The following is a 20,083-nucleotide window of genomic DNA, read 5'->3' as shown; positions in this document are numbered from 1 at the left end:
AAAGCAGAATTGTTTAGAACACTTTAAGAATACCGACAACATGCGGAGGTGTGGAAAGATGCCAAGATTAACACAAAGATCCAGCAGTCAAATTGGCCTCACTTCACTTTGATCAAATGTTACACATGCATGATGTTTAAAACAGATACAATTATCATATACTAATTGTTTTAAACCTTTTTAGAATGTAAATCAGGCAGTTTGTGAGGCAAGCCTTATGAGTCAAATAGCAGTCAAAGAACAATATGCCACAGCTGCCACTTAACATTGAAGTACCCTAGGTAAGTTTCCTGGAAACATGTGCAAAGAACTTCCTCTCTTAACTCCTAATGTTGTTTATAACCTGCATTAACATTAATTCACACAATGTTCTCAAAGAAACAGTGGAATCAATGCTTTGTTATGGAACAAAGTTTTTATCTGCACTAGAATTGTTGGCAAATAATCTCAATTATTTTAAGGTATCAGTGAGGCCGGTGAGGTCATTTTCAAAGTGTTCTATTTTCTGTGAAAAACTAAGTGTACTCTGAATGTTTCTCTGAACATGTCCGGATCTGCCTGAAAAGATACACATTACTGTAACTGAGAAATTAAACAGGAAGGAATCTCGTGTTGTGGTTTGGTCCGAGTTGACCCTGACTATTTATGTCCTCTCTAGTACATTGTGCACTGTCTCTCCTCCAACAATTTGAGTGTTTACTTGTGTTTTGTCCTGTCATTGAACAGCGGCACGTGAATGTGTTTCATCTCTCAGTTATGGTCTTCAAATGCTCACTAATTAACTTGTCAACTTTTTCTTAGGGTTTTATTAATGAGTTAATCCCTTAATTTACTTCTTTATGTTTGCTCCTTCCTCTCTGTCCTCACATGCTCTCTCATTTTCTCACACCCATAAAGAGAAACTTAGAAAGCTTTCCTTGCTGGTGCAGACAGATTGTGTAAAGCCAGCTGTTGACCATTACGTACTAGCCCTCTTTCTTCATGAAACTATCTCTGATGTAAGGTGTGAGACACACTTTTTCCCTAACAGGAAAATAGTGCCTGCTCTCAGAGAGTGCATTATCTCACTGATGCTGTTACTGAGGCCTTTGTTTTCTCTGGGCCAATGCAGAGACCAATCAGAGACCAATTATCGCACTTTTCCCTCTGCACCAACCCTCTATTCTCCCTGTCTTTCTGTGTAGTCTGACTGACATAGGTTTACATAGTTTTCTGAGATATTATTGAGAGTGGAAAAACAGGATACGATGGAGTGAGTCCAACCAAACAAGGGTACTTGAAAAGCACTTAGACAGGGCCGTAAATACAACAGGACTGAGAGAGCTGACATGGAATACACAGAGCAGGAGGTGAGGGTGGCCTGTTTGTGTGCCCTCTGAACTCCATGGGGACTTATCACCGCGAGAGCTAGCACAGCTCAGGCGCAGTAAATGGCCAGGCAGGGGACAGCTTATCTGTTCAACCTCTCATTTGTAAAGTTGGAAAGGCCAGGTCAGGGGTCACCGAGGATGACTGAATTTAGAAGTCCAGCAGTAGCTTTGTCCATTATCCAAACGTCTGCTCTGATAAGTACAAGTGAGAATGACGGAGGACAAACTCTGACAGCGGAAACAAGATGAGAAAGGCGAAAAAGGGAGTAAGATAGCAAGACTAAAAAGGCTGACAGGTGAGGTGTTAGTTACTTTTGCTGTTTCTCTAAATGGCAACTATCATCTGTCATTTGGTTTTACCCTGGGGATAGCGATTAGTTAACAACACTCTTATTTTGAGGAGGGATTAGCATAGTTCTGCTAACTTCCAGTGAACCATGAAGTGTCACTATTTATAAGGATCCATAGCTATATTCTCCTGTCTTCCCATGTTTAGTAATCACCATGGTTTGCACGAAGGAGTCGTTTCCATGCATATCTAAATGAATCCTACAAGCAAGTCCACAGAAAGTGAATAACATTAACAGAATGCTCAGTTGATAAATTTCCACAACCAGATTTATTTTGACTTTGTTATGAGTGGAATAACAATTAATTTGGCTTTTGGCCTTTCAAAAATATGAAATTATCTAATATAAAACATTTGGATATTTTGAACAGCAGCATCAACTGTTTCAGTTTGTTTCTCATCGCCAGTTAGGTTGTATAAGGATGAAGCTTAAGGAGCCTTGGTTAGCCCAGCTGGAAGTAATAAAGATAAAAAAACAGACAGACAGATAAGACATATAATGACTGTTCACAAACTCTTGAGTAAACTATTACTCATTAATCCCCCCATTAGAATAAGAACTGCCTTTACCAATGCTTTTAAAAGTAAATAGAGGCCACCACTATGATTTTACTCTCCTCTTGGCTAATTATTGTTGCCATAAAAATGGCCGGGAAACTAAACGTGAGACAGTGAGGTCAACTCGAAACTGCAATCTGTAAGACTACTCTGACACGTAACATGCGATGCTCATAAGAAAAACATTCCCCCAGAACAATGGACAGAAGATGAGACAGGTTGTAAACATTTCAAAGTGTTGGTCTGGTTCAGATGTGGGAATGTGTACAGCAGTGCAAAGAAACAGAAAATCAAAGGGTGGGGGAGCAGAGGCAAAGAGGAGATGAGATCATAGCCTCTCACAGTCCAGGCCTGTTTTTGACAGTGAATGGTCTGTCGCTTCACTCATTGTCTGTCACTGCCTAAACCAAAATATAAACATATACAACCCACCATGTGCAGGTAACACTTTATTTCATGACATAATATACTAGACCTTATGAGTGAGTTTACCTTTGAAACAGTAAGCTCCGAGTTTCATAGTTGGTTCCGGGAAGCCGGTCTGGTTTCTGTAGCGGTACATGGTCCTGACGCCGAGCAGACCTCCCCCACACTGCACTCTGGGTTCTGCAACAGGGTGTCGTGCACTGCCGTCAGAGAGCCAGCCATAGTCACATCTGTCCAGACCATGTCGCCAGGCAGCATGAAGCTGGCCAGGGGTTGCCAGGAGAGCATTCCTCTTCTTACACTCTGCACTGGCCTCCTCAAAAGTCATTTTATGGGTCACAGGAGCATAGTACACTTCACCTGAATGAAAGATAGCAAAATAAAAATAAAAAAAAATAAAAAGAGAGAGTGAGTGAACAAGATAACACCTTCTATGTTTCCTTCCTACAAGTTGTTAAGGGTTTATATCTTCAGAAAGGTCACTGCACTATGGCAATTATAAACATTTGTCTCTGCCTGCAGGGTAATATAAATTAAAGACTACAGAAGGGTGGAATCTTGATGGAAAACAAACAAAATTAGAGGAGAAGATGACTGACTGACTGACTACATGTTTTTTTTTAGTTAGTCTTGGGCGTAACATTTCAAATAGCCCATGATAATTTCATCCCATTGATTTACAATGGCACTGAGATTAGGAGATGCTTTCCATCCAGATGTCTGCAGAGTCTTCCCTCTTAAGAGCAGATGAGAGACATGCAATACTCTACAAACAGTTACTTACAACTTCACTATTTATATGGTAATTTTATTGTACATTGTCTGCCCTTTAAAATACATTGCCATTTCCATTCAACTTCAAAGCCCACCAAACCACATCAAACATGTCTGTTTTCCAAGAACATATAAAAAGGGCAGAAAAATTACCTGGTATTAATTAACATTATTATACTAATGAATACCCCGGCCATTGTGGTGTGTGTCCCCCACCCCCTCTCAGCCATGTTTTAGGTAACTCTCTACTTCAAACTATCTAATGAAGGCATCATGCCAAACAAAAGATGTATTCTGGCAACTTTACATCACTAATCAATACACAATATAGCGATCCAAGTCAGTAAAACAAACTAATTACTGTAACTCTTAGGTAGAGTGTTTTGATGTATGTGTGTGTAATGAATGAGAACACACCTAGTTGTCATGTACAACTGGCTCAGAATACAGCAAGCTCAAAGATGCATGTATATTTCTTGGAAGGGTTGAAGCGCTAATTGGAAGACGTATGTTCGTTCCCTGGCTGACACCATTGTATATATCTGATCATAACACTAATAATACACATATCACAGAACTGACTGATAGCTTCATACACAACTAAATTATTTGCAAATTGTGCCAAAATACAAAAAAAAATTATATGATATTCTGTAGCAGGGCTGCACAAATCCCAGATAAAAAGAGCAAGACAGATGTTAACACTCATAAAACGCTCTGAGTGGAGTCAAGTCCATCAGCAGTAACAGGCTGGATAATGAACCGACAGACAAAGACTGTTGGCTGAGAAGTGAGGACTTCCCATAAGCAGTGCCAAAGACAATTTAAACCCCCATTATCACATTTTGGTTGCCAACTTTTCAAAAACCATTATGGTGAAGAATCAATTTCGATTCAAAGAATCAAATTATTAGAAGCTTCTCTCGAACCCCTAAGCCCCTTTCTACAACATTTGAAATTGTTTTCCGCCAACAAAATATATAGGATTAGAGATAAGATAAGATCACACCTTCTCACATTTGGAGGTTTTAATTTAATTCAGAGGGTGTGTTAGTGCCTCTAAACGACACCTCGTTACTGGGAACTACAAAATCCTAATTTTGTGGCTTGACTCACCATCAAGTTTGTCTACGTAACAGTATACATCATAGGTGTCCGTGGGTTTCCTGGTCCCATATGACCTAACACCAGGTTTAGTCTGTAGGTTGCCAAAGCAGCCCTTCCTTGGCTTTGTAATTGGGTATCTGTACAGACAGAAAAACAAATTATAACACATAGGTCACATCATATTTCATTAAATTTTACATTACCTCCAAATACAATCAAAGTACATTATTGAATGACAGTGTTGTTTAAAAGAAATGACTTGATTGCAGAGTATTAAAATGCAGCTAACCTCACTGTCTGGTCAGCAATCCAGCCGGCATCACATTGATCGAAGCCATCTTCATAGGCTGCTTTCAGTTGGTCATATGTAGCAATGGTTGCTCCAATGTTTTGGCAAGCTTGGACAGCCTTCTGGTAGTCCAAAGTGTACCTGCTCGTGCTTGCCCGGTAGTGAAACACAACACCTGCAAACAAATAGAAGAAGAACATGACAATCCGACGATAAAACGTCATGAGGTTTTGTATAGAAACGTGAACATAGTGATCTGGAGTTCATCAGCATAATTTTAGTGCTATAAATTATGTCAAATGTCATATAAAGCACACACCATGGGTGAAATAATCGAGTCTCTCAGCTTTTTTGGAAAGAAGGAACTTTGCAATACACCAAGAGGATAAGCAACATACTCTACAGTTCACCACAAATGAACAAGATAACTGTAGCTGATGCCATGGCCCTGAAATCCCCATATTTGTGGACAGTAAACAGACGCAGAAGATATGATTGATAGACCTAATTAACATTGCAGATAGTTGGAGAGGTTGTGCAGATTGTAAACCAGTGAAAACCAAAACTATCCCAGTATCCCCCCACCCCACCCATGTTTTCTACATCCCCAAAACATGAGTTATATCTACCAGAATACTTCTCGAGTGACACATAGAGTGCACATAATGACACTAGGTAAGGAACCCCACGGAGAATGCAGCACTATTGTTGTTGGATCATCATAGACATAATTTAAAAATGTGTACATTTGAGGAGGGGTATTGGGGAATACTGTTATTACTCAGTAAATGCATGGTAACACCCACTGAGTGCCCCACCAAGACAAAAATCTCCACTGACAAGGTGGCACCCAAGAATACAGGGATGGATGAGGTAATGACATAGCTTTTGTTCTGCCAACATGATGAATAATGAATCCTATCTATATTTGGGCTCTACTGTTGTATTAGGTTGATGGCTGAACACTGGAATTAAAACATTGCAGTATTTGAATGGACAGAGACCCAAAGTCTCATCTTTTTTAAGAGGGCATCGCCTCTAAAAAAGAACTGCAAACTGTGGTTAGTCTGTGTAACTACTGGGTAGCTGCTGCTATCAAAGTAAATACTGTAGAAGGGCGTCCATAGTTTTCTCATATCGTTTACATTTCTATCACCACTTGCATTGCATTTCACTATTATTAAACCCTTGCAGCAACCCCCCTCTACAGTGAGAGAGTAACTTGGGGAAACAATTTTAGAATATTTTGTATGATGTGGAAAGGATATCATGAATATCTTACCATTGACATCAAGGTTTACTGTATCCTGGGTGTCCTCAAATCCATACATGACCTCACACCGATAAGTGCCCGCATCACTGGCACGCAGCTTGACCATTGTCAATGAGGCGTCACCCACATCCTCAGGGTGACTGGGCACTGATACACGGTTCCTGTAGCTGGAGCCTATTTTGATGACTCCATTTTGTGCCACTAGCACTGTGGATACCACTTCTCCTTCTATTTTGGTCCATTTGATTCGTAAGTAATCTCTGCTATAAATAGCAGTTCCATTGGGACTGATCACTGGTGCTGAGGTTGGGATGGTGGAGAAGAAGCAGGGAAGATTTACCTTCCCTGAGAGGGACCCAGTGACTGGTCTAATGATCGATAATGTGTTGGAGGCTGAAAGGCAAAAAGCAACGCATTTTCAAATCATATAAATGTATTTAATACTGTATTATTTGTTTCTTTTTTTGCCACTCTTTGTTTTCTTATTTTTTTTTCTTCCCTACAAATACTCTCTTGTTTACTCTCATTCTAACCATAGACACTATAAACTGCCCAAATCATTTACATTGATGGGGTGTGACAACTACACCCAGCATGATAAAAGAAAACATGCATCATGGCTTGAAAATGGTTGTTGGAAAGTCAAACCTCATCCTTAAAATGTTGGGTGTGGGAACACATTCAACACTGACTGCAGTGTGTACAGCATGTTTGTATGCAGTTAGAGATAATTGGTTAAACAGTGGCGTCATGGCTGCATTACTTTATGTTAGGCCACTGCTGAATTCTGTGCATGTTAGTTCTCCTTCTCAAATAATCCCTCCTATAGGCCTACATGATGCTGACAGGTAAACCCACATAAAAAGATGTGAAATATGTCATCAGTGTGCTGCACACTGGACAATATTATGTATCTCCCTTTTCATGACCTCCTACTCTATTCTCAGCTGAACACTTGCTGCTCATGTTGCACACCTACATTGCCACTCTGGGTTAAGGAAATTTCATGTAATCCCACATCTTGAATATACTATAGATAGATATTCCCATGAGGGACATTTGTTTTCACAGTCTGGGGTTGGGAGGGGGTCACAAGGAACAATGTGGGGAATGCTGTGGAAACAGTGGTGGGACAGCCCCCGAGGCATGAGTGTGTGTGTGTGTGTGTGTGTGTGTGTGTGTGTGTCTGTGTGTGTGTGTGTGTGTGTGTGTGTGTGTGTGTGTGTGTGTGCTTTACATAGGGCCTTATTAGGATAAGGGGTGAAACCAGCTGTTATTTCCAGACTGGGAGCCGAGTGTAATTGAAAGGTGTCCATCCGCAGGGAGCCATGAGAGCCATGGGGGGCCAGGGGGACCCAAGATGTAAACCACATTGGCCATCACTGTCACCTTCACCACTGAGTAAAGTCTTGCAGGTTTTACAAGAAGACTGAAGAGGGCTTATCACGATCTGCTACTTTAAGAACAGAGTGAAACTTTAATGCTGTGAGGTACCGCTGACACATCAGTCAGTTTTCTACAGATAAGCTAAAGAGTATAGACGCCAGCTAAATGTGACCATGTCAAATGACTTTACGTTTAGTGAAACTCACGGAGGTCGACTGAGGAATAGAAGGAGTAAGCGGAAGGGAGGGACGGAGGAAGATAAAGAAAAGAAAGAGGTGGGGGGAGATTTGGGAATAAGGAGAGAGGATGAGAGGGGGGAGGGAGGGAGGGAGGGAGGGAGGAGAAGCATTTACTTATTCAAAACATACCTGTTGCAGTTGCAGCTTCACAGAGACAACATAACCACAGGATATACTTTATATATGGTAGCATCTGTTGAAAAAATGTAAAATAAATATGCATTAGGAAACAACTTATATAAGGTCTTTAGGTTTTAGTTCTTTTAGTTTTTTTTAGTGCATCAACATGTTCCATAGGAGACATGTGTTTGGTGAGTTATAATAGAAACGTCTGCTTAAGATATTTTTTGTCCTGGGCTTCAGAAGAATTAGTGAAAATGTACAGTATATTCCTTACATAAAAATTAAAAAATATGAAATGTCCAGACATTAGCGGAGCCTAAAATTTTTTTTTTAAACAAATGAATACTCAACCTACATATACTTCCACCAATATAAATAAACTTTCATAAAGCATTTTTTTCTAGATAATAATGAATTGATCTCTCTTAAAAATATGTTGACGCTTTAAAAAGCCCATAGAAACAAGGGACATCACATTTATCTGACACATCACGCTAGCAGAATACTTTCATTTGTTCCTTAGAATTAGGCAACGGTAAAGCTTCCAGTGGGGTCGAACTGCAGGGCTTTGGAAGCAGGACAGGAGCAGTAGACCACCTGTCCTTATATTTTCACCCCACACAAGTGGCGGGTCGCAGTGGGAGTTGCAAACTGTTATACTCTATAAAAACGAGACACTCACACTATACAACGACAATTGGCAAGCGCAAAAGGCCATCATCTAAAATATTTCAGGGCGGGTATCGTCTATGATTACGTAAACGGACCCAGCCTAATGGACACTAAATTAATTGGGACTTTGGGGAAACAATAAGAGAAATAGATCCAGGTCTTTTAACAATTTATGTAAAAAAAAAAAAAAAAAAAAAAAAAAAAGTTGAACGATGTGCGTGAACTACAGACGCAGAAGGTTTTCTAGGAAATCGAAAAAAAGTAATTCAAAGAAACATCAGCACTTAAGCGTCAAACGGGGGTAGAATAGTTTTTTTTGGAGCAGTGGTCCTCTATGTGCAGCTCGGAGATGCTCCCCGCTATGAAACAAAAATATCTGCTCCTGAGCTGAAATACTGATATTGCCATCCAGTAAGGAGCTGATTGAAACGTTGACCTTAATTTCCTTCGGGATAAATAAAGTATCTCTATCTATCTATCTATCTATCTATCTATCTATCTATCTATCTATCTATCTATCTACTTCTGTTTTGGTGCCGTTTCTTTGACTTTTTTCTTTTTTTTCACAGAAACACCTGCTGCTTGTTCAGCAGAAATAGGAATAGCATGGTATCAATTATTTTTATTTTAAAATTGTAAATGAAATGAAGTTAACTATGACACTCCAATCCGCAGGGCTGACTTCACTTGCCTCACTCAGCGGCAGGACACACCAGTGTAGGTTATCTAAGGACAACGCGGCATCACTGAGGGCGTCATGTCAAACAATTTGTAGACTGAGAAGTTAACTGAAATATATTTATTTGTTTTGCATTCTCTTTGTTTTTATTTGTCAAACATTTGCCCCATATCATAATAAAATGTTAAGTATCAAGAAAACAGTAGGCTAAGCCAACAAATCATTAATTGCGAGCAATATTCATATTTCATTCAACAGAAGAAAAACTTACGTTTAAATGTGTTTTATTCCATAAAATAAACAAATATCGATACTGTCCTTAAATCCAGTTAGTCCCAGTGCGTAACATGGGTGCGTAAAAAGTGCCCAAATATGTCCACTCCAAATCGGCGCAACAGCACTTGTCTCCCCGGTGCGCTTTTCTTTTCTCCTTGATGCTCCAGAGTTGCAGAGTCCCACTCTGAGTTCTGAACGAAGCGACAGAAAGCGTTAAATGCTGGCAAGCAACAATTACAATTTTGCCTAACACACACTGTTATTTCGTCAGTCAGAGAGGAGGGGCAGAGTGTCCATCTGAAAAGTGAATGAGACACCTTCGGGAGGCGGGAAAAAAACTAATTTGGCCCTGTGACAGAGAGGGGCATTCTCACCCAATCGGACTGCTCCGAAATCACGTAGATCATTTGTGCAGGTGACACATCTGTCGTTTTACCTTGAGTGCATCTTCACTTTAGACAAGTTCCAAACCTGATGTTTTCATATATCAAATGAGAAATTAATTATGCCAACCCTAAACCTTTATTATAAGTAGCTACGTCATGTTTCTATCGCTTGCTGGATATAATCAACAACCTTTAATGTTGATGCTCTCTCTGTGTGAAGCGCACCCGTCATATCCAAGGGTGCGCAATGGAAACAGGGTGGTGCAGACATGTCTCTGGTTGAATTTGAGTCACAACCTACTGTTTGTTCCAACAACACATTTCTGTCAATATAAGTGAGTTGAGTTCTTCTCATCCACCCTATTGAGCCCATTTAGACAGTTTTTTGAGTCGCAGATCTCTTGCTTGTCTGATTTCGAAAACAAATTTGATCAATAAAGTTTATTAAATAAAATTTACAAAAATGGATAATCTCAAATGGAAATGTGTTATCATGACGACTACCTGACTGGGGAGACAGCAAACAGTGGTTAACTTTGTGCTTGGCTTTTCCACACGGGGGAGAGGATGGACCACAGTTGATCTACTCTTGCCTAATAATCGACACGATTGGCTACTGCTAGAAAGGTAGGAGGGCTTAGCTTAGCTGAGTGTGTGTGTGTGTGTGTGTGTGTGTGTGTGTGTCATTTAAAAATGTCTGATATAGAGTTGGACTGAACATAAAGTCGACATTCCTTGGGTGACAAAAAAAAATCCAACATGCTGTAAAAAATAATCTGTTATAAAACGAGAATGGTGTGTTCAATGCAAACCTACACATTGCTTATGTATCATGTTTTTTTTTTTTTTAGCTGTGTGCATCATTTTTGCTTTACACTTACACATTCGAGAGTAACTGCAGAGCAAAAGGCACCTGCAACTTATCAAGGTGCATGAATCTTGTCCAGTGTATAAACAAATCAACATTTATCTCAGCTTAGATCATTTTAAGAGCAACAGAATCTTGTTTCCCTCCAACATACTTGACATAGGAGCCGGTTTTATTTCAACAGTTCAAAATAATGAATGACATCAGCAGAAGGTTACAGAAAGGTATCCTGTTTATAGTGTTCGTAAATCAATGACAGCCTAAGAGACATACAGGCTTCTGCATGTGAATCCAACTGATGGATGGGTCTGGATGCTGACTCTAGTGGAGTGGACTAATTGTTCACAATCATGGCGTTGCCTTCTGAATGTGCTCACACCAGCTGAGAGCCAGAGCAGAGGTGATAAGCCTCTCACATAGAAGATTGCCCTTGAAGCCTGAAGGCCTTGTAAAAAGTCGTACGAGCCTTTTCCATACCTTTGTGCACTGTAATCATCTCAGGGCTCCGCATCAGTTATCCACAGTACATCTCTCCTTTACAAGGCTGGACTCGTCTGGACAGTCGGACTCTGAAAAAGAGAGGAGACCAGAGAAGCACTGGTGAGACAGAACGGGAAAGCTGGAGTTAACAGCTTGTCAATTTTGACAAATTTCCTATTTCACATGTAGAGTACAACCTGCCACTACTGACAAAGACAGATTGCATTCTGATGTCAAAGTTCAAGGAAACAGGTTTCATACTTTAACCAAAGAACTTGACAAAGAGCTCCAACTGACCTGATTCTAGGTAGAATTTGTTAACCACTACTCAGTTTTAGTTTACAGTTACAGGAATTTTTTTATGATTTTACTAGTTCACCTTCTCACTTGAGTCATCGTTAAGTTAAAAGTTGCAAGTCACTTACTACCGTGTAAAACGTCTCTATGTGTAACCGTGGAACTCCTGTTGCCTTTCAGTACCCATAAATCAATGAGTCAAAGAGCCAATCAAAGAGTGTTTGATCCTGGTGATCTGCTGTGAGGGCCCCAAGATTCCACATATCACATAACCTATAAAGGTGGTCTACCTCCGGCCCCATACCGCATAAAAGGGGCGTTAAATTTCTCTGACCTCAAGGGTTTTGTCCTACCGAAACTCATAATTTTGAAGGCCAAAGCTGCTCTGATTTTAATGTGTTTTATTGATAACATGCTGTGCAGTTTCCATCTAGATCAGGATTTTTCTGATTTTGTAAAAGGAAATCCTCTATCTATATATCTAAAGACGAATAGAAGAAATCTGGAATCACTGTGAAGTCACCTGAAATGGTTGCTCCTGTAGAAATAAACTAAATGAATTAATAGCAGTGTGAAACAAGATGTACAGTTTAAGTGTCAAACAAAAGCCAAACCTGTGACATACAGTAGAGAGTAAATGCATCTTACTGTGATTTCTCAAGGTACAGGGAAAACAAGCGCGTGTGTATGTTTTTTGTGAGTGAACCCTGTTTAGAGCAGAACATGTGTGTGTGTGTGTGTGTGTGTGTGTGTGTTTTTTGTGAGTGAACCCTGTTTAGAGCAGAACATGTGTGTGTGTGTGTGTGTGTGTGTGTGTGTGTGTGTGTGTGTGTTTTTTGAGTGAACCCTGTTTAGAGCAGAACATGTGGGGAAATGAAGTTGCCTCAGGACAGACATGAACCTTGAAGCGAGGCACAGTAAGCGACAACAGCAACTGATTTTAATCATGTTTATTCAGACCAAAATCAGATTTTGCACATTTTTCTCAAAACCATTTTTGGCGATATTGTCATACCACAAAAGAAGCTTGATGAAAAAGTAATTGTACATATACAGGCTACAGTGTGACTAATATGGGATTTTTAAGGCTGGTGTTGATTTTGGTATTTGCGAGTCATACAGATAACAATATATCATCCCATATTCATTCCAGGCATTTGATTATTATAGAATTGTGGCAAATACATACACACAGTTGATCAATAAACTTACTAATAACCATGACATTAGCAGTAAAATGAGTGTACATTAAAAGTAAACCAATCGTTATAAGTTAAAACACAAATACAACAAACACATTTTAAATATTGAACTTGAATTGGTGGGAAAAATGTTAAAATATGTAAAATTGCACACTATACAACATGTATCTACTGCAATGTATATTCATTATGTTCCAGGAGATCAATATTGATATATCTGCGATAAGTCATGTTAATATATTGGCCTGGTTCTAACACAGGCTATTACTGTTCTGGAGGTCTGTGAAATTGTATATAAAAATAATTCTTGTTCATATTCCCAAGGAAAATGATGATCTTTGTTTGAGTGATCTGATATCGATTAATAAAATCTCCAAATCAATCTTTTAATACATGCTTTTTCACCATGGATGTATAAACCACCAGAAACATTTTGGGGGTCAACGTCTTATGTAAACATTAACCTGGTGCATCATAAAAATATTTGAGGATTGCTGTTTGCTTGTACAATTTACAGCATAAGTTCTCTGAGAATCTCTTTTATATCCAAGCAAAATTGGTATTGTAACTCAAATTTCCCTAACCTAACTGATAATGAATTGAATCAGAAATGTAATCAAATCGAGACCTTGTGAATCTGAATCGATTTGGGAAATCATTGGCAATACCCAAGCCTTAATACAGGTAAACACGTTCTTCTGTGAAACTCGGTTCGGTGCCTTGCTCAAGGAGGTGAACTGGTAGCTCTCCAGTTCTCCACTCTGTACTCACAGGTCTGTACAGGCCAAACCCAACCCCCTACGGACTGAGCTACTGCCACCCCCATTGGTTTTTTACTCCTTTTTAAAAATCACCGCATCTGCCACCTTCTAGCAAACCCCTTTAAACCTGAAAGGATGGCAAAGAAGCAAAGGAACAAAGACAGGAAGTGAGTGTGAGAGAGAGAGAGGTGTGGGGGAGAGGGGGGGGGAGAGAAAATGGTTTGATAACCAGAACCAGACCATTCCCACGTCACAGATCTTTGCCAATTGCAGTTAACATAATGCATCATTGTGGGAACCATTTAATTCTCTAACCTCATTCCTTCTGCTGTAATCACCCTATACAGTACATAACCTCTGGGGACTCAGGATTACAGTATTTCAAATGAAGTTTGTGTCATATTCTAGAATTTAGCACTAACGTATAAAAAATGTTGATCTATGCCATTTGCGTGACTCCCTATGGTAAAGTCTCTCTATGGTAAAGTCTCCCTATGGTAAAGTCTCCCAGAGGAGTCTTGCTTCTCACTGTACTTCAACCACAGAAAAAATGGGTGTGTGAGACAGTCAGTTATTAAGCCAGGCAGCAATTAGGCCTACACGAGAGAAGGCTATGTGGACAGCCTGTCGATCCTTTGGTCTCTGAACAAGAGGAAGTCAAGATAATAACATAATGCATTCCCAGCCATGAGAGAAAATCAAGTCAACTGTAGAAAGTCATTTTGGTTTCTTTGGTTTCAATTACCAATTTAAAGGATGTTTTGGTAAAACTGCAATAAAACTCTGTTTCGGTCATCTGTGAAATGCTTGGGTGGCATACACTGATATTTGAAATTGCTAAGTGGTAACTATACATTGCTGTATTTCTAAGTAGTACTCTCACATGCAAAAACATGAAAAAATGTGATAGTGATACAAGCCAACACACTTGCAAACGTTAACAAGCATAAATGTGATTCAGATCTCAACCTTCTGATTCTTAAAGCAGGGTAACAAAATAAGCGGCACACGTTATCGTTAAAACTTGGTTGAAAAGTTGTATCTACACATGAGTAACTAAAGAAGAAGAAAAATAGATATTTATGTAGAACCTTTCTTACAAACTGCATTATGTCAAAAGAGAGAAAGTTTGCCTTGAGCACACTGTGCAGCAGGTTGTCATTATCACACACTTATGTTCAACTACCATCCTCTTAAACCCTGCAGAACATTGGGTTTAATGAAATAATGAGGCTAATCAGTTCACAGCAGCATCTCAAAGAGAAACCACTCATTGTTTGTAATGATCAAAAGACTGTTTTAATGACTGGGTTGAAACAAAGCGGATACTATTTGCCACTGGCAAAACTTGTAGACCAGTGCAGAAAAGACTCCACGACTGGAAGACAAGTCAGCACTAAATGTGGAGTGGAGGTTTCTGCTGAGTAAAGTTTTACCTGTAACATACAGAATATTGCTGCAATATATGTGGCTTTTATGGTATGTGTGTAAGTAATGTTGTCTCAGATGTACAGATGTATACTCTTTCGCCACATCATCAATGGATATACAACATCTGGAAAGTTGTTGTCTGTTGACTATAATGGTCTTTCTGTTATACTAACGATAAAGGCCATGCTAGAAGTCAGATGTATGTACATAGACTAGCTCTTTGGTTTCACACATACAGTTTACACACAGAGCAGACACTTACATGTTCAATTCAAAGTGCTCCAGCAGGAAGTCTCACTGTTGGTTTTCTATTGCCCTGAAATATATTCCCTCAGTTTTAAACAGCCTGCCCACTGCTTTACTTCCATATGTGTGCCGCCCCCAGCAGAAACAGCGCTACTGCCCACTGTGAGCAAAAGGAGCAACAGGTAATGCAGTCTGACACAACCGGCGCAATAAAACCAATTACATTTCTGAGTTAGAAAGAGAAATCAACAGATGAAAAACAAAGTAAAACGTGTTTAATGCTTTGCTGATTTTTATTGAATCACAAAATGTGTTTGATTCATGCAGCAAGGGGGCTGTAGCGCAATAATCCAAAGTGGAAGCATTCACATATTGGTCCAACATGTCTGAAGGGTGAGTAAACTATTACTCATGGTATTTGATTATATATTCTCCAATGAGTTGTCATCTTCATTTTTTAAACTTTTTTTTTTATTTTTTATGATAGGCCAAGTTGTTTCAGACATTACGGTGTAAGGCGGTGAGCAGTGAGAGCACAGCACAGGCCGACAGACAATGACCACTCTGTCTCACTGGAGCTCTGTGGCGGGAAAGCAGGAAGACTCCTGTCATTCCCCTGGATGATGGGAATCCTACAGGTGCACGCAGTAAGTGAATGACGATGATAAGCAAGAGACTGAACGTTTAATTTCAGCCTGGCACAGCCTTCATCGCTCTCTCACAAACAGCGTTAACCCATACAGCTGCATGGGCTGCTGTATGGCTCCGTTGATCTGTAGACTGTCTTTGCTAGAAGGTCATGTGTTTGCGACTTTGCTGTTTTATTCCAAAATGCTATAAAATGTGAAGAAAATCTATAGACTAACAGGAATTCAACATTTACCAACTTTTAAACCTAATCGTTGATTGGTTACAATTAAATTGAAGCTAGTATCCCCTGAAATCCATCTGAGCCTATTGGAAATGAAAGCAAAATTATTTTATGGCTCCAACAGAAACTTCACTGTCACTTTTCTTAATTAATATGCAAATTCATTGGATGCTTTAAACAATTACATACATTTAGTTATACAAATGTGTCCACACAGGCCACTATGTACAGCTGCTACAGCTCCAGCAAGATACGTTATATCTCCTTCCTTTTACTTTTGTATCAACAGAAAGGCAAATTGACATCTTATTTCAGTATGAAATACTTTCTTTATAATAATTCTTTAATATTACAGTCTTATTAGGATAAATATTATATCTATGTGTATTATATCTAAATATGTGTGTGTGTATATATACACACAACAACTTGTACGCAGTGTACACCTCTAAATTAAAAGCATCTCCAGTGTTGATTTTCACCAAAATGTCTACATTTCATGTTTTCACTGTACAGTTGTTAGGGAAATTATGATACATACTTTCCCTCTTGTTATGTATTAAACTGTTTGCATAGAATAATATTATATTCTCTCTCTGTTAAATTAATTGTGGATGTGTATTCACTTGGTATTACAGCTGTAGAGAGCTTTTCGTTAGTTCAGTTTCTGTACGCATGCTGTGAGTACTGAAACTGCCTCCTTGTTGGGTTCTCAAGTAAAATGAACTTTGATATAACTTCAGTGGTCCTGTCTATTATTTGATAATGAAATTATTCTAACAGTCTAAAACCTCTCATTACAGAAACGTGTCACATGTAAAACCCAAGACGCATCATGTTTTGCATTCATGACCTAAATGGGCAATGACTTTATGATTTAGTAAATGCTGAAAAGGCAAAGTTGCAAAGTTACATGTTTATTTAAGTCAGGTTGAAATTAACACAACTTGTCTTGTGAGACATTTCAAAATAGATATTAAACCAGACATTTGAAAAACATTTACAATATTTCACATAATAAAATACTACTTTCTCCTTCATGCATATTTAAGACATTTCCAGGGAAACATTTGCTAAAATCAAACACAAATATGTATTCTTGAATCAACTGATTGAAGACAGAATTTAAAATGTCTTTTAAATTACAAAAAAATATATCATCGTGTTCTATTCAAAATAAGGAAAAAACACAAATAGAATATTCATTCATTTTCAATTCAGTATAGTTTCCTAATCTTTCACACTTGGTCTCATCCTCCATCGGCACGTTGTCATCACGCATCTGAAAATTATCCTTAGAAACTGATCAGGTCTTCCCTTTATACAATTCCTTATTGTGGGATGTATAGAGGACAAGAGTGTGACATTCCTGTGGGGATTACTAAACCAGCAAGCGCGTGATGTGTGATTACCCAGACGGCCACCTGTGGTCTTCAGCAGACATTTAGGTATCATCAAAATCATAAAAGACAGCGGGAAGGTCCAGAAGTCAAAGGTAGAATGGTCAGATGAAGACTCTGAATAGGTCTCCATAGGTTCATTACTATCAGTGTGAAGACACACTGTGATGACCTCGGGACCTGAAGCTGGTAGCAGAGGTAATGGAAGAGGTAAGGAGGTGAAGACAGAGAGACAACATAACCCTAGTAACACTCTGCATAACACCCCTCAGGTGGTCTGGGCCACAGAACATGTAAGGAATAAAAGGCCAGATGAAAACGAAAAACAAGGGGAAGGTCAAATTATTGTTCGCAAAATGATAGTTTAGAAAGTAGAAATGAAAGACATGGCGTACAATTTATTTTCATAATGAAAAGAGGGAGGAAAACATCAGCAAGACATGATGAATAAGCAGCAACAAAGCAGCTTTGGTTCATTGTTGGTGACACCCTGTTTTCTGGGTGTAGCCTGTTGTCCCTCAATAGCGGTTACTCTTTGTTTGGTCTCAAGGCTGAGGGTCTTGGCAGCCAAAGTCAAACTCTTAAAAAAATGCTTCCATACTCCTGGTCCAGATTTTCTGCCATGTTCTCCAAGTCATTACCAGCACCAGTAGTTCCTGAGGAAGCACTGGATGGCGTTATGTGCCTGTTATCACATGGCCACTAACGCATCTGGGCAGAGTCTTGACAGCAGCTCTGAATGGAGCACGCAGTCTTTGGAGTGTTTGGAGAAAAAAATAGCGTCATTAATTGTTCGTCTTTTGATTTATTGAAGTCTCTCATGAGAGGTGTGGCAGGTAATTGTCACAGTTAAAGCAAACCAGATGGCAGTGATATGCTCAGGCTTTCTGGGAATTGCTTTCTCAATCTGGGACCAAATCTGGGGACACCTCCAGGACACTGTTGCCTGGTTGTCACTGTTTTGGTTATTTGTGTTATGGTGAGGTTGACTAGCTTGCTACATACCTGGAGAGGGATCAACCTGTTATTAAGGAAAGCCTTAGATTTAGGTCTTTAATCGTGTTCATGATGAGTCCCAGATGTCATCAATTCATTGAGGAGGAGGGTGGAGACAAGACAGGGAGAAAAAGATGCAAAGACAGAAGGGAATAGAGACAGTGAAAAAGTTTGAGGTTGTGTATCATTTACACAAGTAAAACAAATGTCACATTTCAAATTTAATATTGTATCCCTCAATATAGAGATGCAGTTTGGGAAATACAGTTAAATATCTTGATATGAGTCAAGGCTGAATACTATTACCTTGTATTCTGCCCAAGAAGTACAGAACAAATGAAAATGATAGAAAGTAATAACGAGGGTGCAAATGAGAAAAGAAGTGCATGTTTTCACTGGAACTCAAACACTGCTGCTGTCATTGCTTAGTTGGACCAAGCTACACTACACACTGCAGTCATTTTCTGTTTTGTTTATTTGCCAGCCAACACCCAAATGTAAGCTGTGGGAGGATGTTATGAGGTCTTTAGATTTAAAAGAAGTGTCACTACAACACAAGTAGGAGAGGTAATCAACTTACCAAATGCACCAACTATTGACTGACAACATGATAACAACTGAAGGTTGATATTACTATCCCAATGCAACCACTGAATCTGGAGATGTTAAAGTTACTGTTGTGTTAAATATTTATTTATTAATTATTTTGTGCATTTTAATATAGAATATTTTAATATAGATATAGCACATATATGTGTGATGAATGTTGCTTTTTAGACTTTTTTTGTAGCAGTAGCATACAAACACAGATACAATCTTAGTCTGAGCATATTTGTAGTCCGAAAAGGCAGCCGTCCAAGAACCTCAGGTCATTCTATTGCAGTGCGTCAGTATGAGAAAAAATGCAGCTGCTGATAGGGAAAGACCTCACAACATTGTATGTATGAGCCGGATGTTCACGAGACACCGCTGAAAATCCAAATAGAAGTTGATTAATATCTTAAACTCTGTCACACCCACCAGTGAGTCCATCTTTCTGAAGTCATGTTGTTAAGATGTTCACACCCATAGACATGCATTTTCTAAATTCTACTCACAAACCCAAGGGTAAATCAGAAGAGTTTAAGAAGTCAAATGCCATGGATAGAATATGAAAAATATATTTGTATTGTTTTTTTTTTTTTTTTTTAGTACAAGCACGTTTTGTATGCCCTGTTTATTAGGAGGAGACGGCATCAACTCCACATCTGAAACCAGTGCTGTGGTCAGAGGCAGCAGGAGGAGTACTGTATCTCCCTAATGAGTAATCAGTACAATCAATACTATAAGGTGTAAGATCAATAAAACCAGATATTTATGCAGAAATGTGCAAGAGCCCAGAGCTGCCACTGTTGGATGCTGGGAAGTGTGCATGTTTGGGCTTTTCTGTAACACCAATTATGACTACAAAAGAATGATTCAACCTCCTTTAATGAAGGAAGGAATGAGTATAGAAATTCAGTAGGGCACCTCAAATCAGTTACTGCAGTGGTTTTTAAGAAGTTTGTCTGAGTGCAGAAAATGAAAAAAATGAAAAATGTAGGGAAACGACAGCAATGTTTCAGTGCCATAAAACAAAGCTTGA

The 20,083-nt window shown here is 39.1% G+C and overlaps 2 protein-coding genes and 1 long non-coding RNA gene across 9 annotated transcripts in view; 1 reads left to right on the top strand and 2 right to left on the bottom strand.

Moving 5' to 3' along the window:
• The window catches only part of LOC116056846 (versican core protein-like), a 49,423-nt gene extending 37,772 nt beyond the window's left edge, over window positions 1-11,651 (bottom strand). The window contains exons 1-6 of the mRNA XM_031309221.1: window positions 11,643-11,651; window positions 11,303-11,372; window positions 6,156-6,539; window positions 4,874-5,048; window positions 4,594-4,721; window positions 2,770-3,063 (exon numbers count right to left, since the gene is read on the bottom strand). Of these exons, the coding sequence (XP_031165081.1) occupies window positions 2,770-3,063; window positions 4,594-4,721; window positions 4,874-5,048; window positions 6,156-6,539; window positions 11,303-11,372; window positions 11,643-11,651 (1,060 nt within the window). The remainder of the gene's footprint in view (window positions 1-2,769; window positions 3,064-4,593; window positions 4,722-4,873; window positions 5,049-6,155; window positions 6,540-11,302; window positions 11,373-11,642) is intronic.
• Window positions 10,927-20,083, bottom strand: part of LOC116056630 (DNA repair protein XRCC4) — a 36,422-nt gene continuing 27,265 nt past the window's right edge. Inside the window, exons 8-9 of one of the 7 annotated variants that reach the window (XR_004106622.2) lie at window positions 18,469-19,428; window positions 16,968-18,216 (exon numbers count right to left, since the gene is read on the bottom strand). The gene's annotated coding sequence lies outside the window, so the exon portion shown is untranslated. Of the gene's footprint in view, window positions 11,345-16,967; window positions 19,429-20,083 lie in introns of those variants that run through there. The other 6 variants (XR_004106623.2, XM_031308847.2, XM_031308845.2 and 3 more) reach the window with 6 other exon arrangements.
• LOC118493628 lies at window positions 15,269-15,793 on the top strand. Its single transcript, XR_004895578.1, has 3 exons — window positions 15,269-15,374; window positions 15,520-15,585; window positions 15,680-15,793. It is a non-coding gene; the product is annotated as an uncharacterized LOC118493628 (long non-coding RNA).

The sequence above is a fragment of the Sander lucioperca genome, chromosome 2 (genome assembly GCF_008315115.2).
Source record: "Sander lucioperca isolate FBNREF2018 chromosome 2, SLUC_FBN_1.2, whole genome shotgun sequence".
Lineage (NCBI taxonomy): Eukaryota > Metazoa > Chordata > Actinopteri > Perciformes > Percidae > Sander > Sander lucioperca.
This window is presented reverse-complemented; position numbering and strand designations above follow the sequence as displayed.